General features: G+C 40.4%; 1 protein-coding gene across 1 annotated transcript in view; it reads right to left on the reverse strand.

Moving 5' to 3' along the window:
• Window positions 1–2,401: 2,401 nt before the first annotated feature.
• Window positions 2,402–26,733, reverse strand: part of LOC138300186 (deleted in malignant brain tumors 1 protein-like) — a 160,535-nt gene continuing 136,203 nt past the window's right edge. The window contains exons 6-10 of the mRNA XM_069239177.1: window positions 25,325–25,475; window positions 15,364–15,581; window positions 10,685–10,860; window positions 5,834–6,222; window positions 2,402–2,796 (exon numbers count right to left, since the gene is read on the reverse strand). Of these exons, the coding sequence (XP_069095278.1) occupies window positions 2,547–2,796; window positions 5,834–6,222; window positions 10,685–10,860; window positions 15,364–15,581; window positions 25,325–25,475 (1,184 nt within the window). The 3' untranslated portion in view covers window positions 2,402–2,546. The remainder of the gene's footprint in view (window positions 2,797–5,833; window positions 6,223–10,684; window positions 10,861–15,363; window positions 15,582–25,324; window positions 25,476–26,733) is intronic.

Here is a 26,733-nt window from a genome sequence, read left to right on the forward strand (position 1 = left end):
CTTTTTTAGGGACGAGCGTGCAAGAGTCCTGGACTCTGCTGTAATCTCTCTGTGGGCTTTTAACCATGCCTATGTCACGCCCATCAGTTTGTTTGGTTCATGGGCTTGTCTTTTAAAATAAAATTCTTTTGATTTCATTAGTAAAAGGCATGCATACGTCATGCTTTTCGGGTGTTTAGCCCTCCTCAAGAGCACTGGCAAACTACTGAAAACATACGATGCTTCATGCTTTCCAAATGGCTTCTGGACTATTTTTCTTTTTATTTCCTGCGCAGCGTGATTTCGCTGGGCAGTTGATGGGCGTTTTGCACAACATCAACTGTGTTACATTGGTAATTGCACTTTTGCCGATATGTTTAACTGCGAGCAAATTTCTGTTTCTTTTTGTGTGCTTCTTCACACTTATGGCGTCCTTTGGCTCTCTTATGTGAAACTGTTTTACTTTTCATTTTCAGTTTATGTGGCAAGAAAAGTTCGGATAGGAGTTCACGACGCTAATAGCACTAACTTGAACTAATGCAAGACCCATTGCAATGCAAATGCTTTTTTATACATGCCATTGTTGACTAAGTAACCTGTGCTTTTCCAAAATACCTAATAATACAGAAAAATTCTTCACATCATCTAAATCGGTGGCTTCCGTACTGAAATGAGAAAGGCAAGGATTATTTTCTGGTCTTCTTCTTTCTATCGTCATGCATCTAATCCTTGTAAGGATTAGTGTTATCATCTAACTGCAACTATGTTGGTGTTGCTCTAATCCTCACTTTTCTTTTTTTTTTAACCACACCTTGTTTTCAAGGTTCTCTATCTTTGTGCCTGTTCTTGTTAAGACATGCCCGATGGTGCAAGTGAAGTTTTTGTGGATTCAGATTGACGTTCTGCTATTTGCTCCCTTCTTGCAGTTCTCAATGTTTGATCCATGTGACCTGCTTATGAACTGCCTGAAATTTGCACGCCATTGCATGTCATATTCACTGTGAACCATGATTTTTGATTCGTGCTTTGTGTTTTCTTGGTGGCTTTTGGCACTTCCACTCTGAATGTTCATATCTCCGGTCCACCTTATACCATTTGAACCATGCTCCTGTCTTTTTGCCTACTTTTTATTTTTCTAAAGGAGCTAGGGTTAGTGTAGATTCTTTTAAAATTGTTTTGTAACCTAACCAGATTTTGTTTATTAAACTGTCAAGCTTAAACTCCTCCCAAATTATTAATCACATTTCTGTAACCTTCCTGTCATCTAGTACAACTGTCTATATCCACATACCCCTTGTCCTACCTATTTGATAGTACAACTACTTGTACCCGTATCATAGTACCTCTACCCTAATACCACTACTTCTATTTATAAGGATATTGCAAGTCACCGAGGAGTTGTAGTGAGCAAGGTACTGGTTTATTAGAATATGCTAAGAAGTATTTATTGTAAAATACTACAGCACTCTAATGCAGAGTGGTTGTGCTTTCCATGAGAGTAATGGCTCACTTACAAAAAACGGGAGAGAGAGAGAAGTGAGTTTAGTAGAAAAACAAAAGGTATTGGCTAACAACAGACCTAATATAATGATACAATGACCTTTCACAATTGCAGCCATTACAGTTTTTTGCTCAAATGCAGGTAGTTTGTGCCATTGCTGCCTCCCTTACACTTCCCCCACTTGTCAATATCAATGTCTTCCCTACCTATTTATTATTTATTGTATTTCATTTGCTAACTCCACCACTTTAACTTTCAATCATTGCTGCTTTGATCATGCATCCTCTTGAAAGTGATACAGCTCTGCTCTAAAGAAGGCTTTGTATTGATAATGTTGAATCGCCTTTGCATACGAATAAAAACTATTACAAATTAAATTTAAAAAATAACAAAGTGTGTGGACACTCCTGAAGTGACTAAATCATGAGACAGGACCTTTGCCAGCTCTTTAAATTTCAAAAGGAATTGTTGTTTATCGCCTTCTTAATGACTCAAGTATGTCTGAAAGTCCAGAGATAACCCTGAACTGATCTTTTTGCTCAGGCCCCTCAGCTCCATGTGGAAGCTATAATGGTTCAATGTCAAAGAAATGTATTAGCCTGCAGACAATGGATCTGGAAATGTTGAACCTCTTTCTGTGACAGTATGAATAAAAAATAGATACCATGTTATGCAGGGAGTAACCAAGCCTATAAAAATAAGTCCAAGTGATGATTACCTTATATATATTTTCAGGTATGTGGAGCTGCATATGATTTTCATATATATGACTGTGTGTCTCTAGCAAGTCACATCTCCAGAGCTGAATATTATTATGGATTTTTTAACACAGTTCAATTACAAACAATTTTAATAAATAAACCAATTAATAATAGTCCCAAAACTTAGACTAAGACAAAACATGTATTACTTATTTTATTAGTCAATTTAATGGCATCAAATTGTACAAATCACTTTAAAATATACTGTGGCGTAGGTATCAACCACAAAACACATTCTTCTAAAAGTCCCTAAAATGTATGAACCAAGTATATTCACTAGTTTCAAGCTTTTTGTAGTGATTATTTTACTTTTTGAGTTGAATTGGTCCAACAATGACATTTGCTTCTTGAGTGTTCTCTTCTGGAGACCTCTTGTGTCTTGGAAGACAACCCCGGCAGCAACGAGATGAGTAATCGCTCACACGGCAAACCACCATTTTACACTGCAGGTAAATCAAGGGATGTCTGCTCAAAAACTGGAAGGCACGGAAGGCAAATCGAGACTTGTTTCTAAAGGGAGAGTAGATGGCGTGGTAGGTAGGATCTCTAACACACCTGAAGAAAGAAAAGTAAAATTATTAACTCCTGCATCTTTCAAATCTGTATTCTATTATTTAATTCCAGGTGATATTCCAAAAACAAGTGCAAAAATATAAACAAATATTAATGATACTGATGACATAGCCAATGGTCAGAACTTGATGATGTAATAAGGCTTTTCTAAGGTACTACCTTTGAATCTCCGAGGTAGGTATCGACCCACTAGGAGCCAATCAAAATGCAGCATTCTGGTACTCAGCTATCTGATTTGTCATTGCAACTCATTAAGTTTCATTCAGTGTAATTTCTACCAACTCTGGCCACTTGATTTAAGATTGGGTAGATTGTTAGGGGTTGAAGAAGCTATTTTTCCACTTCCTTTAAACAGCAGTTGCCTTTGCCCTCATAAATATTCAATAGTTCGAAATATTTTTTAACTGTTGGTAAAACATAATGTAGTGGATCCTATTTATTTTTATTGGGAATCAGGAGTTCGCTCAGCCTTCTGGCTTGCAGGCCTTTGCCCTCGTCACCTAGTGACTTTTATCTTACTTAACCTGCTCTGTTTTAGTGTATTTATTTAATTATTTCTTCCAAGATGGCTGATATATTTATAGTTAGGTAGAAGTTTTGATTTCATGTTTACAGTGCCAAGGCGTCACTATCAGCATCAAAGACAAGTGATATACATAGGTATTCACATCATGTTCCTTTCCCACTTACGTGCGCCATTAACATAATATACTTTTGAAGGGAATTGTTTATATAATTGCTGCTCCAAGCATGCCTTCTTATCTATTGTTTGTTAACATACATGCGTCAGGGGTCCTACAAGATCTGTATAAATATATTGCATGCAGACAAAGTGATCAAAGAGATTCCTACCAGATGCCATCAAGGCTATCTATTCTACATGTCGCCTTGATGTAGATTCAGCCTTTGGGTCCCCATGGAGTCTGATCTAGAGACCTCATTCCAAGGTAACAAGGGTTGGGTGCGCTTCTTATGGACATGGTACTTGCAGATTAGGTTTAAAACACCCAGCTCTCTTTAGGTTAGATATTAGGTTCCCCATGCTAGGGTTTTAGGGATATTTTACATTCCACGTTCATTGCAAGATGGTAGGGGTCTTTGTATTCACAACTTTCATTTTTACAATTCCGATTATTGCATTGTTCATTATCTAATCATTACAGCTCATGCATCTTACAGTAGATTGCAGTCTTGTTAATAAAACCTATTGACACTGTGTATGAATGAGACTTATTGCTCATATGAGAAAAGGGAGAAAAGGATAATCTCCGTTTAACCACGACTCCCCTGATATGTCACACTCTTGAGTCCATGCATAAAGGCTGCCATAAGTCACCTTTTACTGTTTGGGTTTTTGATGAGGTGCTGCTTGTGAGCCGGTAGGGTTGGGCCGACAGTTGCAACTTGTTGTGGGCTTGGCCTAGTTGCCTACAAACAAAAGTGCTGTCATTCCTAAACCAGCAGTCTTGCCTAGAGCAAGAGTCCAACTACGACAATAAGAAAATTATAAAAATACGCTTAGAAATATGTATATGCTATTCATGAACATGTTGCTCTGTATACCTTATAAACAACTACGGGTTAATTTTTTTAAACATATTTCAAAGTAAGTAACATTGTAAATAAGACAGGAAAACGTGGCTACTATTTTAAAACATAATCAAAACTGCCATGGGCCACACAATGTTTGCAGACTTTTACACTTTGAATTTAAAATTCAATAATGGAAAATAATGTTTTGGGGAATTCATTTTAGGATTTTGTGGGAGGAGACATAAGAAACATTTTCAGGTATGTATCCATCATTTTGCACAGTAAAATAGCTGATTTGAAAGATAATATTAATAACACTAATACAAATAATTGTATTATGATGGTTATTATTATTGTTGTTGTTATTAGTATGTTGTGGAAAGTTATTACATTATTTATTGAGCACAGGTGATTCTGAACTGTTCCCAGTTATTTAAAGTGTCGAGAATCAATGACTTCTGCTTTGGTGAGAATTCACAGGAAGACCTGCAGTTCTTTAGTAGTTCCAGAGAACCAGGACAAGACAAATGTTGCCCCGTAGGCCTCTTAAAAGCATGTGACTTGAGTCACTTTCAAGTAAAAGAAATGGTAGTAGACATGGGTTGTAGAAATCTGAGGTAAAGATCAGCTGACTTCATTAAAGGCTATTCAGTTCATAATAAGGAATATGATTTGAATTGGAGCACTGATAGCTCAGTCAATGACTCAGGATGCCACTGTAACAAAAACTGCTGCAGTGGCTTCACTTACTAATGCTTCAGCTGTTGCACTGTTGCACGTATATCGAATGTCTGCACATAATAGTGCTGTAAACATTAAAATGTGTTTAGAGAAGCAGCCTATTCTTCTGTTGTACATGGCTTGTGGGGTTCCGATAAGAGGGGCGTGGCGGAGTATCAGCTGCAGTTGAGAATATAGCTAAAAAATTCGGCTTCAATGTTTTAGCTGCATCTTATACCGAAAGCCTTCTCAACAGCACAACATCCTCTGGACTGAAATCACGTGTCTGAAGGGAATCTCTGGAGTGTTAATGTTTTCCTTGTATAGAGGCATGGTACTTTTTCAGCCACAGTCTACTGTGCAGTTTTGTATTGTATCGTCTGTAGTTGGAATAAAGCATTTTTGGGAAGATCAGCTGAAAGACAACTTACTACGAAAAAGCCTGAGATTAAAAATGAATGGTTATGAGATGGAATGAAGCTTGGGGCTGAGTTCCGAGTTGTTTTTACGTACGGTGCGTCTATCCAAAGTATGAGAGGAAGAGGACTGAGTCAAAATAGATAGTGAATATCTTTATCCATAAACTGATTTTATTGAAGGTGAGGGGTTATCGAAGTGGCTCAGTAAAATCTATTTACTACATAGGAAATAACAGGTTGTTTTTTTTGCTTTGCCTTACGGATGGTAGCGGAAGAATCACTGAGAAAAGTGGGTGACTTGGATGTTGTGTGTAACGAATGTAAATGGTGGATCAATGCACACTTACCCACTCCGGATTAAATCATAGGTCTGGGATGTGAAGTCCAAGTGATCTGGAGAGGCCACACATGTGTCTAGGAACACCTCCAGGTCTGGGTCCGAGCTATGAAGAGACACCTGAAGGTATAACTCCTGGTTCAAGCTGACGCGGTATGGTGAGTCGTAGATGGGGTACTGGAAGGAGTGTGAGCTGAAGAAGGACATTCTCATGTCATATCGCCCATACTGCAGCTTGTTGATCTCAATTGTGTCATTTGCCAAGTATATGACTTCTACCAGTGAGTCCTGGTTCATGCGGCAGCGCAGGGTTACGTATAGCTTCTTCTGGCGAGTGATGAGCGTTGCAGGTGGGTGTGCACGGATGGTGTTGGAGTAAATAAAAGTGTTTGTGTCCACCTATAAAAAATCATAGTGTGTTAGTACTCTCCTCAGATTCACATTGGAAAAGCAAATGACTTAAGGTAATGAAATATCCAAATATTTAGGCTTATTGTTAGAAATGGGGTCTCTGGTTGACAGTCAGGTCACCCCCTGTTCAAGCAAGGACCCTCACTCTAGTCAGGGTAAAAGAGAATCAGCCTCAGTTAACCCCCGTTTACCCCCTTGGTAGCTTGGCAGAGCAGTAGGCTTAACCTCTGAGTGCTAGGTGTAAAGTATTTGTACCAACACACACAGTAACTCAATGAAAACACTACAAAATGACACAACACAGGTTTCGAAGAATAGGAAATATTTATCTAAACAAAACAGGACCAAAACGACAAAAATCCGACATATACAAGTCAAGTTATGAATTTTTAAAGATTAAACTCAAAAATAGCACTTAGAAACAAAAATGCTTAGATGAGGTGTTAACACGGCGTTGTGACGGAGTCGTTCCCTACAAGCCGACACCAGCGCCGCCGGACACGTAGTCGTGTAGACCCCCAAGTACAGTACTTTTGGTGATGAGTGAAAACAAGCTGATGCGCGAAGTCGGGGATCGTGGAGTCTTTGTGAAACGTTGAATCCACGCACTTCCAGCGGCGTCAGTCACGACGTCGTGCGACGACTTCCATGGAGTCGCAGACTTCAGTGGGGCTGCAGTGGCATCGGGCCTGCGAAGAGCGTCACGTTCCAGCGAAGGTCACGGCGTCGGGTGCACGCGGCATCACCGGATTCAGCAGCGGCGTCGGTCCGAAGTCATCCGAAGTCGATTTCCTTGGATTTCCCCCAGCTTTCCTTTCAAGGGCCCAGGGACTGGATAGGGCATCACTTGTCAGAGCAGGAGTCTCTCCAGAGACTCCAGGTGCTGGCAGAGAGAAGTCTTTGCTGTCCCTGAGACTTCAAACAACAGGAGGCAAGCTCTAAATCAAGCCCTTGGAGATTTCTTCACAAGATGGAAGGCACACAAAGTCCAGTCTTTGCCCTCTTACTCTGGCAGAAGCAGCACTGCAGGAAAGCTCCACAAAGCACAGTCACAGGCAGGGCAGCCCTTCTTCCTCAGCTATCAGCTCTTCTCCAGGCAGAGGTTCCTCTTGGTTCCAGAAGTGTTTCTGAAGTCTGTAGATTTGGGTGCCCTTCTTATACCCATTTTAGTCTTTAAAGTCACCTTTCTTCAAAGGGGACTCACACCTACTTGTGAAATCCTGCCTTGCCCAGGCAAGGCCTCAGACACACACCAGGGGGTTGGAGTCTGCATTGTCAGAGGCAGGCACAGTCCTTTCAGATGAGAGTGACCACTCCGCCCCTCCCTCCTAGCAGAGATGGCTAATCAGGAAATGCAGGTTACACCCCAGCTCCCTTTGTGTCACTGTCTAGTGTGAGGTGAAAAACAACCCAACTGTCAAACTGACCCAGACAGGGAATCCACAAACACGGCAGAGTCACAGAATGGTTTAAGCAAGAAAATGCTCACTTTCTAAAAGTGGCATTTTCAACCACACAATCTTAAAATCAACTTTACTAAAAGATCTATTTTTAAATTGTGAGTTCAGGGACCCCAGACTCCACATGTCCATCTACTCTTTAGGGGAATTTACACTTTAATCATTTTTAAAGGTAGCCCCCATATTATCCTATGAGAGAGACAGACCTTGCAACAGTGAAAAACGAAGTTGGCAGTATTTCACTGTCAGGACATATAAACCACATTACCATATGTCCTACCTTATCCATACACTGCACCCTGCCCTTGGGGCTACCTAGGGCCTACCTTAGGGGTGCCTTACATGTAAGAAAAGGGAAGGTTTAGGCCTGGCAAGTGGGTACACTTGCCAAGTCGAATTTACAGTGTGAAAATACACACACAGACACTGCAGTGGCAGGTCTGAGAAATGATTACAGGTTTACTTGTCTGGGTGGCACAACCAGTGCTGCAGGCCCACTAGTAACATTTGATTTACAGGCCCTAGGCACCTCTAGTGCACTTTACTAGGGACTTACAGTAAAACAAATATGCCAATCATGGAGAACCAATTACATACATATTTTAAACAGGAGCACTTGCACTTTAGCACTGGTTAGCAGTGGTAAAGTGTCCAGAGTAATAGAAACAGCAAAATCAGAGTCCAGCACACATCAGCAAGCTGGGGAAAAGAGGCAAAAAGTTAAGGGAGACCACGCCAAGGATGAAAAGTCTAACACTTATCAAGGTTTCATATGGACTCTTAGGCTGGGAATTCACCTATAAGGACATAATATGGCATTTTCTAGTCCCATAAAGTAGCTTTAAAAACATGGAACTTCACTGAAATGTTGGAATTTTGCCAATGTACAGCAAATATATATTTCCTAATGTTGCAATTGTGCAGACTTTAGCTAAAATTGCTGATCCTGCCTACAATTGAAGCAATAATTAAGTAATGTACAATTTACTGAGTTCTGAACCTTCTAAACACCCCATCTAAGTTGAGTAGTTGAGGGGAGATGGATAAAGAAGCGCTGAACTACACTTTCATTTCAGTGATTGTATTACATTTATAAGAATGGCAATTCCCCTTGAGAAAAACTGCTATGCTGTCGAACAGCGCTACAGTGATTTTCAAAGGAGGACTATGAAACCCAGTATTCCTCAATGGGATCAAACAAAATGTTTTCCATTGCTCTTCCTGTGTAGGTTATTTACAAATGCTGAAGCTGGAAAATTGATATTGTTGAATTTATACCACAGTTGATTAGATTGTGGGGGTCACAGGTTAGACAGTAGGGTTGTATTACTCACAGTGTGCACTTTTTCTGTTTGCACTGCGGCACACCTCTCAGGAGGGGCTCCAGGCACAAACAGGGAAAGCTATTCCTATCATTGTGAATGTGCTGCCCTCAGGACAGCTGCGAAAGTCGAGCATAGCATTCAAGTGGAATAAGGAGTGGCTGAACTTCCAAGAGGAGAGAAAGATCCAGGGCTTGACTAGGAACCCAAAGCAGCCCTGGCAGTTTTGTTGGACCAGCCCCTGGGTCAGGGGTGGGGGTTACAAACAGAAAGTACTGCTGCTTTTGTTACAGTGGGTCAATTCTGCAGCAGCTCTACAAAACCAGCCTACAGTCACATAACTGACCCCAACCACTGTAAAACTGGTCCCCACCCTTCCAGCCTCCTGGGAAAAGGCCAGATGCCCGTTACCGCCAGTCCGGCCCTGGAAAGATATCTTTGCAGACCTGTGCAGTGAGTGACTGTACTCACCTGCAGGAGCGTTTGGGGGTCCATAGGACCCCTTGTCCCCCTCCTGAGGAATGTCCTCATGGGGTGCACTGTTTGTGCACCTCCTGATGGCTTCTTTCATTTTTCACCCTCATCCATAATGTGGCACAGGCACACAGGCGAAGAGATTCTTTCATTTGCATGGGACCACATCCCCTAGCAAATGAGGGAACACCCTCTCAGGAAGGCACCACCATTACTTGTTCACCACCTCTATCTGTATTACCAAAGGGGCAGCACAAATGTTGGCAGCCCCTTCTGTAATAAAGTGCCCTGGGGGCGCACAAAGTGGGTGCACACACCTGTTGTGCCCACAGAGCAGTTTGTGTAATAGAGCCCAGGGAGTGTCACATACTAGTAGTGGGCCACATTACTGATTTAATTACTACTCTTTCAACAGTACCATCCAAGTGCACTCCAAAATTGGGCAATATTGGAATTATGCATTAATTGCAACAGTCCCACGCCTAAATACCTCCAAATACTGATAATCAACAAGGGCGTAAATTGCAGAGTTTTAATAGTGCCTCTTAATTCAGTGGAAACCCTTGTCTTGCCCCTTTTCCTTTGATAGTTGTATATAGCACAACGTCAATCCGACGGTGCTGTAGTGCTTTACATGAGTACCGGTTACATTACACAAGGACACATTCATTTTTGTTAGGCACAAGCAGAAGTGATTTGGACAGAAGCACATATTGTTGTCTCGACGCCGAGACTCAAACCTGGTTTTCCAGTTCCACATTCGCCAGCTCTGGCGCCACATTTCATTATCCCCACATCCTCTCCTGTATGTGAGCACGGGTACTGCCATTTAGACCCCTGCCCTGAGTGGCAAAAGCCATGCCAAGAACAAAATTAAACCACTTGTGGTGAGCACTGTTTTCGCAAGTGCAAATAATCACCAATGATATCTGTAACTTTAGTTTTAGGTCGTTTATTTGGGCGTTTTTGTGGGAAATGTATTTACAGTGGCAATACAGAGCTATACAAGTTAACATATATGTGTGATTTGGTTTTCGTTATCACACTCAGTCTGAGAGCCTTTGAACAATGAAGGGAGAATGTACTGCGGGTGTCTGCTTGATAGCATGTGCTAGTCCTGCTCGCAGCATTAACACAAGGACAGAATGGAAGAACCGTCACTAGTTGTATCACAGAAAGAGCTCCCAGTCTCACCTCTTTCACTGTACCACAGCTGTTGTGAGGAATGTTGAATGTGACAGCAGATGAAGATGTTTGGGGACGACAGCTGTTAATATTCAAAGACAAATCTGATCCGGTGTACCCCAGGGACTGGAGGTAAGATCTGGAAATCACTGCTTGCATGGAGTCTGCTGAGCAGAACAGTGCAACTAGGAGCAAAGAATACGTATCTTTAGACCTCAAAAGAGCAGACATTCAGTTTAGTATCACAGCCAACGCGGAGTATCTGGGGCTGGATTCTCAAAAGAATTTGCATTCGTAAAGTCAGTGCAAGTCAGAAATTACAATGCATACAATTGCTGTGCAATTCATAACTACAATTACAAAGCAAACAGTGTGACCCATGCGAAATGCAAGGGAAAGGCAAAGGGGTACATCTACTTCCCTTAAGTTTCACAGATGTATGACATATCTTCTTGTGAATGGTTATGCAGTCAAAGAGCAAGGAAAGGTTAGTGTGCGCCATGGACAGGTGTTAACCACTCACAAAGTTAAGCTGTCAGAATGTGACACCTGACACACTGCCTGTGCAGGATGGAGGTATGCGAAGGACATACACGGATCCCACAGACCTTTGCAGCCCTCCTTAGCATCTGACCACAGTATGCCAGTTGCAGCATTCTGACTCTTGCTCCTTAAAAACGAATGTGTTCATAATGCTGTAATACTGAGATTCTAAATGCTGGGATGGAGGTTTGCTTCCCTGTGCAGGCCTTCATCCCAGCATACACAACTTTCAACTTGGAGTCTCATTGCAATTCTGCCCTCATACATTTTTATGAGGAGTGAGGTTTGGGACTCTTAGTGAAAATTCCCTTTACCTTGTTAATGCTTATAACATCTCGCTGATTACAGCGGTAGAGTCTGACTGCAAAATAATGCATCAATTGTGATGAAAACAGGCTTTTTTGAGAATCAGGCTTAATGGTAATGGCACCACACATCAAATGACTACATACAACTGAGGTTGCTCATAAACAGATCCCATACCCAGGGTGCAACTTTGCCATACTGTCATTTTTTTCCTTGAAATTCACCATGTGTTTTACATATCTGGTACTGTTTGAGAAGAGGCGCCTAATCACTTGACCCCAAACTGAAGATTGCAGTTTTAGGGCTATGTTTTAGGTAAGCCACCAGGTGAGGGATAAACAATTGATCTCCCTATCGTCAGTCTCAAGGGGGTAGTCTCTCCTGATCATCACTTCTGCGTGGCTACTGGTTAGTGACACCATCATCCTTAGTGGTGCTTAGATCCCTGCCAGCTGCCTTTGTAATGTAAGTCCAGATACTTGGGGTAGATAGGGACCAGTTCATGTTTTTTGTATTAAATCTAATATTCAGATAAATTGTGCACGATCATCACTTCCATAAGCCTTAGGGAAAATAGATCAAGTGAACTGGTTGCACAAACATTCCTTGAGTGCTCTAGTCCACTGGCAGAATTTCCTTCACAATAATACACCGGCTGCAGAGAACATTCAGAGGATTCTACTCTGATTTAAGAGTTTCTTCAAGAAATCAAGGGATTTTAAATTTTCTTCAACTCTTAATGTGACCCGGAATCTTAAACCAACTACACCACATGTTTTTGTATAAGATTCCTTAAAATATTCCCTTCTTCCTACTATGTTCTCCATTTTAGCTTGTCTGGAGGGAATCCATAGACTTTCTCACCAGAAAATTGGCTACAGGATTTGCCAAACTCCTATCTGCAGAGGAAAAGACTTGTCCATCTTGACTGAATGGTCCTTTGAAATTATAAGGATGCAATTGACACTGACTGGAAGTGAACATCTTCCCACCTGCCCAGGTGTGGGAATATAAGGTACTAGTACCATGCAGCTCTTTGAATGTTGTATGTACTCTGTGTGGGTCTTTCTTCTAAATGTGAAATCCAGACAACAAAGCTAACATGCTGTCCATTTCCCCCTGGGTGAGACTAAGCCTAACAGCCCTCTTGAATCTCTGCTGGTCTGCTCTGTTGCTGACTGTGCCCCTCCTGGAATCCCAAGAAGTAGACCAAGGAGCCCTAAGGCACAGAAGCAGCTTTACTCCTCACCATGACACTAAGCTAAGTAGCTGAACATTCAACCAGGGCTCATAAATACCTACAGAGAACCCTCATATCATCACCAAAAATAGAGGAAGCCTGCTTGACAGATCAACTTTTAAAAGTGCAGGTATGACAGTAGTGATTTGTAGTCATACCTTTTGATGCACTAACTTTGGTTAATTTTCAAACAATTTCCTAGTTGCTCACAGGTCCTTCAATATGCAGTGTTCCAGCATTTGCTTGGCTAGCATGCCAACTTTGTCCAAAGAACCTTGTGATCTGTGCTGAATGTGTGTGGATTTGGGATCAGTGCCCATGTGTTACGCTGACACTCTGATGTGGTATAACTCCACGGTTTCCACAAAGCTGACACACAAAGTACAAACACTGCTTCATTACTAACAGTTTTCCTCATCATTTAGAGCCTGATTTATACTATTTTAGCACCGCATTTGCATAATTTTTTGATGCAAAAGCAGCGCAAACTTGCAAAATTAATTTAGAATTTGTAACTTTTTGCCGCTTTGGCATCAAAAAATTACACAAATGCGATGCTAAAAAAGTATAAATCAGGCCCTTGGTGGCAGCTGTGTTTTGCTTTTTTTATGGTGCGTCAGATGTTTGTAATTCTTTATAGTCATGAACCTTAAATACAAATTAACCTGTTTTGGCAGGAAGAGTGCAACCATCGTTTTAAGCTACTATGTCCATTTAAAGGTCTGCAAATATGAACTGTTAGAAAAGCGTGTGCTTCCCTGTCTGTACTGCATCGGATTGGTAAATTGTCTTCCATCGTGGATTTGTTTTGGGCTTGGAGGATATTAGAAATTCATGAACAATATAACTGCATGAACACTGTATTGTGCTTATCCATGAGCTCTTGTGTAGTGTATGTTAACATCTGCTTTAATCTTTATTAGTGCACTGGTTTCCACACAAGTCTATCATATTCAATGTTACATCCAGGTTTAAACTGTGGTTGCTGTATGACATCCAGCACAGTGATTTCTGTCATCTTCAAAGTATTTCCACTAATATGTGTACTAAATATCGCACTGTGCTGGGACTCGCCTCAAAGAGTATCAAGGAGGCTCAGTCCAGACCCACTTTTTGTTGAGGACTTAATATTTAAGTGGTGGTTGCTAAGGACTGCCAAGCCTATTAGTGTTGGTGAGCTAATGCCAAAGAGGCCAGATGTCAAGTGTGAATCTGTCAAATCTAGCAAAGCACCCAAATGCACGTCTTTTCAAAGAAAGTCCAGGAGGGCTCGTCCAGTAATCAATGATTCAGGCAGGGTGGTGAGGCAGTGAAAGGCCTGAAAGTCCTATATTAAAGGTAGAAACAAGCCCTATACACTGCCTGAGACTAATTTGAAAGCAGTGCAAAGGTTCAGGCACTTTACGTATTTATAGAATCTTGCAAGGGCCAAGGCTCCTTTTTTGCAAGATACAATATGATTCATGGCTCCTTAAGCTTCTTATGTTAGCCTAAGGGGGATGAGGATTCTTCCCCCTTCCTGATGTAACCAGATGGGGGGCCTTCTTCAATGCCACAGAGAGGGTGGCCTGGCTGAGTCTCTCTTCTTCACTGATGATCAATATTTAACTTTCCACTATGTTCTGGAACTGCTAGTACTGAGGAGCAATTTGTGTGCAGCCTACATGAAACATATAGCATGGCATAACATAACAACATAAGCTGTTGCATCCCGGCTTGCACCATAACAATTGCTAATGTTATTGTTTTAGTATTCACTGTTGTAGCATAAATCCCTGATTTGTTGTTTTTCTGACTGTGGGAGCTAGGACAGATAGGAATGTTGTGATTCAGAAGTTGATCAGGAAAGCCCTTCTGTTTCTGGATGGGCAGGTTACCTAGAAATAAAGACAATTTGTGCTCATTCAGTGCTGTCACCTAGACAGTAAAATCAGAAAACCTCAGTTCACTTTGCACATAATAGGAGAAATAAGAAACCTTGCTAGACATGATATTGTTATGTGTACGACACTCCTGCTTAACAGAAGACATGGGCCTGAATACAACCTTGGTGGATCGGATATCCCACCCTCCGTTTTACAAGTTCCATAGGATAAAATGGAACTTGTAATACAGCGGATGGGATATCCGTCATGTTTGTGACAGAGTATCCCATCCTCCAAAGTCGTAATTAGGCCCATAGTCCATGAAGAACCATGTCTCATTTGTCAGTGATTTATGATCACAAATAGTAACCCTGAATTCAATGGCGAGATATTAGTGAGGAAGTATAATTGCAGTGAAGACTTTTGAATATTTATGGATACAGTCAATTACATCTACATGTTATTTAGTAGTAGTTGATAACCCGTTCGCAGACTCAAAAACAGCAGGCTCAAGAACAGCTTTTCCAGCACTCAAGTAGGAGAACAAGTCATCTATTCAGGTAGGCATTATGTTTAAAAGTATTATTACAGGTCTATATATATGTGCATAAAATTGCCTTTCGTGGAGAGACATGATCCACTCAAAGTTGTTAAAACCTTTTCTACAGGGTACACTGGCCATCAATTGGGTACTGCCTCATTTTCTGTAGTCAATTCAATTTCTGAGAACTTACCAGTCTCATTATATTCTGGTTCAATGGCAGAATAGAAGCCACGGAATCCTGAGGAGGTGGTACTGCCATCGCTTGAGAACAAGACAGTCATGCTATTTGATGAAGAGGTGAAGCTGTATGATGAACTCAAACAAATCCTTCTGAGCAAAGGAGATGTGTAGAGCGGTCCATCGTAGACTTCGACGTAATCATAAACACAGTTATTGGATGGCTCAAGTCTAGGACAGGAAAATACTACAGATTATTTCTCATAAATGTAGACTTTGTATATTTTGTTCTCAGTTGGACTACAGACACCCAATTCTCTCCACATTTTAAATACAAATGACAGAATATAACACTCCTTGATTGGGTCTCAGACTCTCCCAAGTGACTCAAAGACTGGGAGGGTAAGGGTAACTTCAGGCTGACTGCTAAAAAGAATGTTGCAGTTGAGGTACGAATTGATGAACTAGGGAGATGGAAGGTCTTTGAAAAATGAATGATTATACTAGGTGTAATTGGTCTATCGTCAGGGTTGGCACTGAACATGAGTATGGTAGAATGGACTTAGGCCTATGATAGACTAAAAAACTTTAAAAAGGATGAATAGGGCTATAAGAAGCGTGGTCGTGGAGCAGAATGGGGATAGTACTGATCATGGCTAAATTAGAAGATGGGTAGGACTGAGATTTGAATAATGCAACAATGTCTTAAGATAATAGGTCTGAAAGAGGGTGAAAACGTACCTGGATATCTAATTTGAAAGGAACATGGTCCTTTGGGTGAGTGGAGAAAATGCTTTCAAGGCTAGCATGAAGGTTGGCATGAAAAGAGGTAAACTGTGATTAGCTAAGACAAACATGCATATATGATATGTAATGCTACGCATCCACTTTTCCTTACCACCAGATGTTTCTGTATGTTTGGACCCTCTATTTGCCCCTAAACTAAGGAGGGAAGCCTAATATTTATGTGTTTCTTCACTAATGTGTGTAATTGTTTTATGAATGGAGGAGCTGTTACTAAATAATGCTGAACACCTTTGAGGAGTGTTCAACCCTCTCTGTGCTATAATACTGATCCTTGTGTTCCTGCTGGGCTGGTGTTTGCTTCTACTACTGGTCTGACAGTCCCTCCCCCAGCATTTCCTTCATAAAGTCACCTGCTTCTGGAGACCTGGAAGTGTCTTGTGTAAGACTGTTGGCACAATTTAGAGTTCAACAAAATTCTGGTATTGTGCACTAACATTTATCAAGTTCAAAGCAAAATTTAGAGTTTAGCAGAAAGAGTACTCCACAAAACATGCCAGATATCCTGCCTGCCATATTTAGACTGCCATTGACTAAAATAAACTTGTTATGTGTGGCTCTCACTGACAGCAACTATTAAACATACCAGGTTGAAAACTGGATTACTCACTGCTTTGACAAAGCTGTGTGGGGCTGGACTATTCCTACTGGAGCAGAGTCAAGTCTGATTCCCTCATAGCTGGTTCCAAACTGAAGTGGCATGGGTGTGAAAAATAAATATGGACTGTGATACGGCCGAGTGATTACCAGTGGCTCAGAAAATTCAATTCTTCCATTCATTGATTTTTGTGTACTTAAGTGTGGTGCCATAAGTGGGGTATGTATACCCAGATATTGGTCCTGTGCACACTGTGCCACTTAACCCAAGCTGCACTAGATTGATGAGATCTAATAATGGTGAAACCTGTCTTGCTTGGCTTGTGTTCTGGCTAAGGGAGGAAATGGCCTGGCAGTTCAGGCTGGACTGTTCCTACTGGAGCAAGTTCAAGAATTTGCACATGGTTGAGTCCCAGCTGAGGTGGCATAGTGTGGAAATTAATGACAGGCTAGGATGCGGCCATAAGGGATTTAACTGTGGTTGAGATTAATTCAAGCATTACAACCATCACTTTTTTGTATACTATAATGGAATTCCAGGTTGCTCTAACACAGCTCTGTGAGAGTTTTCAGTGCAGTGTTGTCTCTGCTCCGAAGAGCACAGCATTGGGAGGGGAGGTGAAAGCACAAAGGGTGGTGGGGAAAGGTGGCAGGAGGCCAGGTTTTTTTTATCATTTTTAGAGCATATGTAATGCATGACTCCCACATTATTCCTCTTCCCTCGATGGCTGTTGAAATCAGTAGCAAACGATTTTGGTGGCCAAGCGTACCATGCGTGTGGATGAAAAGTGAATAACAGACGTTTTTGACATCCGGGTCTGAGTGATGTAATGGAAAATTCAAGCTTCACACTCATTATCCACTTGATGTCACTCAGGGGCCCTCAGTGGAAAACATCTGCATTATTCACTTTTACACATCTATAAATATGTATTTAGTACAGCAGATAGGACATCTGCCACATTTTATTTGCAGCGGCCAAACTGAAGCACTAACAGCAGAACTGACATGCAAAAGTATAACCCAATCATAGAAGTCCATTAATACTCCGTACAAAAACGTATATTAATGCAGATTAAAGCAAGAAATGTATTTGTGATTTACCAATAAATGATAGCCAGAACAAAGTAGCTGATATAGATTGGCAATTTATTGTGCTTCATAATGTACAAACATACACATTCCATTCTTACTCAATCACTTTCTATCTCATAGAATATTTTGTGTTACATGACATCTAAGCACACCAGCTTTGGAGTCACTTCCAACTATCTGAAGCTTTGTGAAAGGCATCTGTTAATATCAACATACTAATAACCGTTACTACTAGTACTACTCTTTTCAAAAGGATTTTTTTGCCTTTTTCTCCAGCAGTATACAGAATACTAATCCTTGTTTGATAAATTCACAAGAACTGTCCAATTTTGCTGTGAGGCTGCCTCAACCAACTTCTGTGATCATTTTCAATTTCATTTGACAAAATGACCTCGTAATTATAACAAACCTATCTTTTAATATTTGCATTATGAAAAGCAATATGGACATTTTTAGAACATCAGTTTTGGAAAAGATCGCTCGAATGCACCCTAAGGCCTAATCTTTTCTAATTCCTTGTAATTTATATTTTAAGCTGTAATCATTATTTGAATTGTAGAGGATTTAGGAACTGTATGGAACGCAATCAAGTAACATACACAACCTACTTTAACTTTTCTAGACCAAAATAATTTTCACCAAATAATACATGTCCTAGGCTGCTAAGACTTTTACTCATTTAACTCAAGCGCCAGTTTGATGGCGAAACTAAATAATAAAGAGTACACAAGCGCCCTCTTTCCAACTTCCTGCCTCCAATGAGGCACTAATGCCCCATACTTGAGTGTGAGTATTAAGCGACAAGTGCAGACCACACCAATTTACCTCACACACTATTTAAATCTAAGGGGCATAGTTAATAATAGCATACACAACATAGGGCAGCAATGCAAGTTGCTACGCTGTGTCGCAAGGACAGGAGAGAGGTGAACAGTGCCATATTTACAAAGTTATGGCACGGCTCAGCTCTCTCTATGCACTGGTGCACTTGCACTAACATATTCATCCTTGATCTATGGTACACAGGTGCCTGCATTAGAGGCAGGATTGTTTTTGTGCAGGAAGGAATTACTTCCTGCACAAAAACAATTCGTAGAGGCATATACCTCTTTCTATGTGTACAGCAATTACGGAAAGAGAAAGTGACAAGGAGAAATGAAGATATTTCTTTCTAATTCTAATGCCTATGTTGGTAGGGCAGTCATTTCGCACAAACCCAGGTTTACAAGCCTTTGTAAATCTGGGTTTTCTTCAAAATACATGGATGGATGCACAGACACACACATACTTCTCTCATGCAATGCCTATCTAACACTAAGTAAAACTATGTCCTATGTTGCATTACTTTGCATCTACTAAGCCAAGCAAAGTCGCACAAATTGACTTTGTGTGACGTATTAAATGCCAAAAAATGACATTGCTAGGAACCTAATTATGTTCTTATACCTCTAGGAAAGAGGTGACACAGAAGAAACAATTATGGGCCATACTGACATTGAACCCTCAAAGAAGGAATGGGAATAAGAGATGACTTGTACCATGAACATGTCTTCAAAACCCCACAATTGAGGTTGCTTGGTTAGGGTTTATAGGAGAAATGTACAATAAAGGGCAAAGTGCAGTGTCTATTGAATGCTGCTTTTGGGCTCTTTGGGGTGTAGGAAAGTTTTGTGGTGAGACAGCAGGATGATGTCAACATCTAACACAGGCTGACTAGATGGTGTGCACATGTGAGGCAGGGTATGTGCCCTAGGGAGATATAAAATAGCTCAGTGCAATAATGGGATTAGTTCACTGATTCCTGAAAATTCCCCTTTGGGCATTGAAACAGTGAGAAAATGTCTGTGCTGTAACAGCAGGCTGATGACAATGGGAATGGGTAAGGTATAGAATGTGCCTTAAGGTACCACAGAAAGCTTAGGTCAATAACTGGTTTAGTGCAATTCCTACTGAAAGGTCTCTTTTTGGTATTGAACTGTTTGAGGAAACTCAACATTAGATACATCCAAGTGTAGTAACGGGATAATTTCTACTGCAGGCTGACTAGGAGTATGTAGATTACCTGAGGACTATAACGAGATAGTCCCTGATGGTTCAATTTTACACAATTTCAATGGTACCCTGTAGGCACAGCATGTGCTAGGCTGCGTATGATGCTATAGGACGTTCAATGCAACAAAGGGACTTGTGCAATACTAACAGAAAATTGCATCTGGGTATGATAAATGCCGTTCTCACCAATGTCTCGGTGCAATACTTATAAAAGGCCTATTTTGGGCTGTGAGTTGGAGGAGTAACATTTGAGTGCAATAACAGGATTAGTGGAACTATCAATGATGATTTTAGAATGATATTACTGAGGTGCATTACCAGCTCTTCCAGTGTACTCCCCAAAGGAGGCACCCTCTGGTATGTAATTTGAAGGAGGGCTGCCAACAAGGGGGAAAAGTTTTTTGTGAAGAGATCGTATAGAGTTTATATATGAAATATGGAAATAAGGTTGATTTGTTGATTTGTTTGTATAATACCTTTTATCTGTGAGGGCTGTGGGTGTGGGGATCCATGAATATATTTTTTTGTGTAATTATTTAGTCAATAAAAATAAATAAATACATGTAAACAAATATTTAGCTTCTGGGTCTAAGGTGGCATTTGGTATTTTATGTTCTCTTTTTTTAAAATCTTTTTAAATATATTTAGTAGTTTAGAAGAGGGCACTACTAGTATTATGGGCAGTCTGGTGTTAGACACAATCAATACAAAGCAAAATCTCACCAACACAATTAGATTTTAAACAAGTATGTCTTTGATAATTTCCTGAATACTAGAGGATCATTGTTCAGACACAATACATGGGTAAGCAAAGACCAGAATAAAAAAGATTGACCTCCACCTTTTTTGCCTTATGTTTTTATGTTAATTGTTTATTTACATTTTCCATAAGATATACATATGGCAAATGCTTACCTAAGATCAATAGACAAACAAGTGTAATGGTCTTCAGGTTTGTCTACATTAATAGCACAGGTTGTAGTGTATCATGGGACACATGGGGACAGATTTAAGGAAAAGTGGCGCAGCGCAGTGCTGGGCCAAAATTGGCAGCGCCATGCTGCATAAATTTAGAAATGTAGGGATGCACCGTATTTAAGGGAATATGGTGCACCCCTGTGTTTCCCCCTGTGCTGGTGCTAAATTTAGCTGCCAATGCAGGCATCCTTGCACCATCGTGCAAGGATGTTTGCTTTGAGTGGTGTGATTGTTATGTGCAGGAAGGTGTCTCTTCTAGCACATAAACAATCACTAATGGCACTTTGGCACTTCTGTGTGTGATGCACAATGCAGCACACACAGAAGTGACAAAGCATCATTTTCAAATGATTTTTATGTGCAGGAAGGGACACCTTCTCTCACATAAACAATCATTTTGCTCTTTCCATGCGTGCCACAGAAAAAGCAGAAAATGAGGAGGAATAACAGCTGTCCTCCTCGTTGCGGCCTGCTAATGCCACCCATGGGGGTGGCATTAGATGTTGGTGCTGCCTCAGGTTTACCAAATTTCATAAATCTGAGGCAGCGTCAAAATGCAATGGGTGTTGCTGTGGCACGCCCACAGCAACACCCATTGCACTCCCCTTCCACGCACAGTGCTGCGTGGGAAGAGGCGGTATTTACAAGGTGGCATTAAGCCACAAAATGTGGTTTAACGCCACTTTTAAATACGGCTCAGTGCTTAATGCCACAGGAGCGTCAGAAAAAGTGACACTCCTGTGGTGATTGAGGCCTATAAATACGGCCCCAGGACTCTCTGATCAGAGCTAGTCCCTGCCTGACCTTCCCTTGCACACCTGCCCAGTAAACTCCCACCCCACTATCCTTGTTGCAAGATAGTGTGGCCAATGCATTGGATTATTGTATTCCTAACTTGTACCCAGCTTTCCATTAGTTCACTGTTCAGTTTCATTATGCTTTTCAAGTAACACACTATTAGTTCTGGTTTCATGGTATGGCTCCCCTCTATGTTCTAATATTATAATATTGGCAAATGCAGATGTATATCTTATGATCATATCTTATTTAGCAATAGTGGTAATTCCGGATTTTAAGTCCCATAATTTAAAGTGCTCATGGTTAAAAACCCAAGTTACTATTATGTCAGACATTGAAGCAAGTAGTGCTCCTCATATTATTCATATAGGCTTCCTTCTACTGTCAGGTAGACCATTGCACACATTCATGATGACATGTTCATGCTCAAACACCTACTACAGTTACTTTTTTATTAGATAAGCGCCTGACTTCATGATATGTGCACTTCCGTAGTCCATGGCATGCATCACAGAGGGACTTCTTTGCTTCAAAAGGGACTTGGTCTTTACCATTTGAGTTGTTCTGCAGCATTCATAGACAGCAGCACCCAACAAGGTAAGGTCCCTCTTGAGAGCTTTAAGAAAAGTGAGTTATCATGATATCAGGGAGTTACCTCATTGAAAATTAAACTGGTCTAACTGTTTCAATAAAAAAATTAAAGCATCTGTATTTCACTTGTAAATTAATATTGAATATCTAAAAACTTCAGGGACTAAATCTACCAGAATGCTACGTGGGCTTAATGAGTCTTACTGAAGAAATGTAGCTGTTAAAGTTTATGTGCTGTTTTGTATGAGTGCTACGAAAATCAGTTCACACAAACGGCATTATTGCATGAAAAAAACACAGAATTGTACCAGTATGTATACAAATGGATGCAGAATGAATACAGACTGGTCCAATGCTGAATATAGACGTTGAGGGCCAGATTTAAATGTTGGAGTTAAAGTAATTTTCTGGATGCGTGAAACCACCTTGCATCAATGAGATGCTAGGTGGGTGTTCCCACCCAAAAAATAACTCCAAGGCCCTAGCGCCTTATTTAGCTTCCTGTGCAAAAATGGTTCATGTGAGGGAGGCAGGCCTAAATAATGGCGCTAAGCCTGCTTAGCCCCATTATTTAATGACTGGGTCTAGGCAGGTGTTAGGGGACCTGTGGACACAAGCCCATGGCCAAACACCATGGAAAGAGCCCACAGGTGCCCTCCCTAATCCCCAGGAACGCCTCCACCCACACCAGAGGGCCACCACAGGATGGGGGACCACATCCCAGGTAATTATAGGTAAGTAGAGGTAAGTATATATTTTTTTAAGTGCCTTGGCCCCCCTACATGGCACAGGGTGCAATGTCCATGCCTAGGGGACCCTTGTCCCCTGTGCTGGTCATTGAGGTGGTGGGCATGACTCCTGTCTTCTATAAGACAGGAGACATCTGGTAGGGTTGGTTTTGCGTCAAGAAATGACGCTAGGCTGGTTAGAGTCATCTTTTTACGCTGTAACCAGCCTAACATCATTTTTTAATGCAAAACCCTCTTCTCCCATTCCGCCACCGCCACCCACCCCCGCACGCGGCTTACCTAATTTCTCATGACGTTAGCTCACCCTTTGTGCCGGATTGCGCCATTCCGTTCCATAAATTTGCCGCCCGGAGGGCATCCTGGAATGGCGCAAGCAAGTGCTATAGTTTTTTACCGAAAACTACTCAATGGCAGTTTTGTGTCAAAAAGTATAAATATAAGCCTTAGTGAGCAAAAGATTTGACAGTACTAGAGATTTGCGAAAGAATCAAGTGGATTTAAGTAGTCAAGTGTAAACAGTTGGTATCTAGTTAGAAGCCTACTGTCACACTCTTCCGTGGAGGCTAAACATGATTCGTTTACTTGTGTTGTCTCTTATCCCTTTGTGTGAATTGATGTTACAATTATGTCATTACTACTCCAGCTATAAACTAAAGCCTGTTACAGCTCCTCATCCTCCTTTGGCACAGAGCACTCTGGAAGCAGAGATTTTAGTGATAAAAATCTGGATAGGATGATGATGTATGCAGTTTATAAATTAATGTGTGGTTTAACTTTGATTAATCAATGTGATAATGAAAACAAGTGTTTTATGAAATGGCCATCATCTAATGTAGGCCTGTGATGACTTAGCATGAATAGAATTATTTTCATTTACTCTGCACATATTTTCTCTAGTACGTTTCTTAACCAATAAATGTGTTAACAGTGACATCTACAGGACTAAAGCATAAGCATATGCAATGTTGTTGTATGATGTAATTAATTAAATGCTTCAATTGTTGTTCGAAGTCTTAATATTCTCATTGTTAGAGAAATGTTATTAATGTATGTGTTTCCCTTGAGGGTGGAAATGAATGAAACAATGTTAAATCACATAGCCTGAGCACAAGCTCTTGAGGACGGGGAAACAACTGATCCACAGACGAGATGGAAGAGAAGGAAGTCTAGGACACAAATTAATTAGTTTAGGGATTCAACAACCAATGGAAAATGTGAATGATGTATAAATGTGTAATTCCTATATATCTGTTTTAATTTTAATTGGTCATACTTAGCTCACCTTATGTTTTGTCCATTCATTTTCATACACAAGTTTTAATGTTTGGTCACCACTTATTTTAGTCAGTCATCTTTGGGAGGTTTGAGCCTGACTGTGAGATCTTTAGCAGTTCTACCTTTGAGAGTTCATATTCCTAATGCTTTAATGGTTTAGTGTAGTTTATGATCCAAAATCTAAACCATTACCCTATCTCATCCTGTAGCCGGTATTCCAATGCTGATTATAGAGGGTGTCCCTCTGATAAAGCAGCCGAACTTACTGATTTTGTAGTGCAATTGGGTAATGTATGAATTGCACTTGTTATGTGTTTTGTTTTCCAGGTACCAACTGCAACTCACTGAATCAACTGCTGCTAATGATTTTTGACACAACCCGAGTTAGATATTTTTCTAAATTTGTGTTACTAAAACGTTTGCATAAAGTCCAACATGTTTAATGCTAATTAGTGGTTAGTGAGGAAAAGGTTGTCTTCACATGCTCTTGAATTGTTATTGATGTTTTATCATTTGCTCTGATGTATTTGATTACTTTAGCACAGATTTTGGTGCTATGTTCTTGTGTTATAATAATTGAATTGATTTGCTTATTTGCTTTGGTTAAACTCAGATACATGAGGCATTCTAATCAGTCTTTGTTGACTATCTATATGTATCATTTGTGCTTGAGAATTATTTTTGTGACTTTAGCATTGTTAATATAGGGAAACAAAATTGTTAACCATTTTACTAAAACTGGTGTGGTTATTGAAGTACTATGAGATTGTATTGATTTTATATTGTTGTGATGATTATGACGTCATGCAATTGACATCCCCTCTATACAATGTCGGTTCGGTCCAATCGGCCTGATGCATGAAACCTACTATCTGATTTTAGGTAATAGCTTAGGTTTCTCCGCACGTTCACAGCTCTCAACGTTTTTGTAGTTCGCTACACCGCATCGCTTCTTCCGAAATTTCAAAATCACATCCCTCTAACTTATTGAATAAACTACACCTCTGACTTTGGCCCCTGGACCGTTTTACTCACTGCAGGTTGGGGATAGAAAGATGAATCCGGAAGTTGTTTCGCGCTTGTATCTGCCACACACAACGGGCGTTATTGGGATAATGGCCTGGATAGAACGGACTGAAAAGCGTCCCAGATGGCTCTAAAAGGATTCCACCACATGGATAGGAGGCTGTAGGGAAAATAAGAAAAAATTATTGCATAAAATACCTAGTTTCTGGTTAAATCTGTCTAAAATTCTCAACAGGTAAAGTAAGGAACCATAATTTTATTTTGTGGTTTCAATTAGGTCGGGAGAAGATCAAATTGCCCCAAAGGCATTCAGCAAAGTTAAAGATGTTTTCACTGTGCAACAATGTAGCATTTTAAAACATGTTGCCCATTTTAAATTCAGGTAAAACAATTGTTTCTTCCTCACTCATCCTTAGCAATCATGGGAAAGTTTGAAAAGTCGGCAATAGTGACCACACAATTTCATGAAATATATGAAATCTATCAAGTTTTTACTTAAAACATCAAGGTGCACTTAATATAACAAACACTGGCAATGCAAATAGACCTGTGAGAGGTGTTTTGGGTTTGTAATTTTATTTAGTTATATGGTATGACCTGTAATTGTATAGTTGGATATGGTTTGTCATTGTATAGTATGGTATGACCTATTATTGTGTAGCATGATAGTTTGTGGCCACTTGAGGCATGGAGTGGTTTGATACTGTATGATATGGGCTGTAATTGTAGCCTAACTTTGTATGTATAGTATAGTACTCTATGGTCCATCAATGTATGGTATGGTATGTTATGGTATGGTATGATATGAAATGGTATGATATGCTATGGTATGGCCCGTCATTGTATAGTATGGTAACGTATGGACTGTCATTGTATGATATTGTATGGTATTGTATGCCCTGTTTATGTATACCATGATATGGCATGGTCTTTTATTGTACAGCATGGTATGATATGGAATGTACGTGTAGAGTATATTATGGTATGGTATGTCATTGTCTAGTGTGGTATGGCCTGCCATTGTATAAGATGGTATGGTATGGCTTGTCAGTTTATGGTATGGTATGTTATTGAATGGCCTACCCTACAATTATTCATTATGGCATGATATGTTGTGGTATGGCCTGTCATTGTATGTAATAGTCTATGGGTATAGTGTTGCCCTGAAAGATCTATAAGCAATATTGTAGTAAGCATTGCTTTTGGAAAATGAACAAACTGTATTTAAACATTAAATAGGTCTATCCCTGCAGTATCACCCTATAGCTTTTCAACATTAAATAAGTCCTAGAATACATTGTTAGTGCAAAGAAGAGGCTCAGCAGACAAAAACATGCAGTGGCACAAACTTCCTTCCATTGCTACAGTATTAATGAGAAGAAGACGCACAGCTGAAAAACATGCAGTCACATGATCTG

The sequence above is a fragment of the Pleurodeles waltl genome, chromosome 6, assembly GCF_031143425.1.
Source record: "Pleurodeles waltl isolate 20211129_DDA chromosome 6, aPleWal1.hap1.20221129, whole genome shotgun sequence".
NCBI classification, from domain to species: Eukaryota; Metazoa; Chordata; class Amphibia; order Caudata; family Salamandridae; genus Pleurodeles; species Pleurodeles waltl.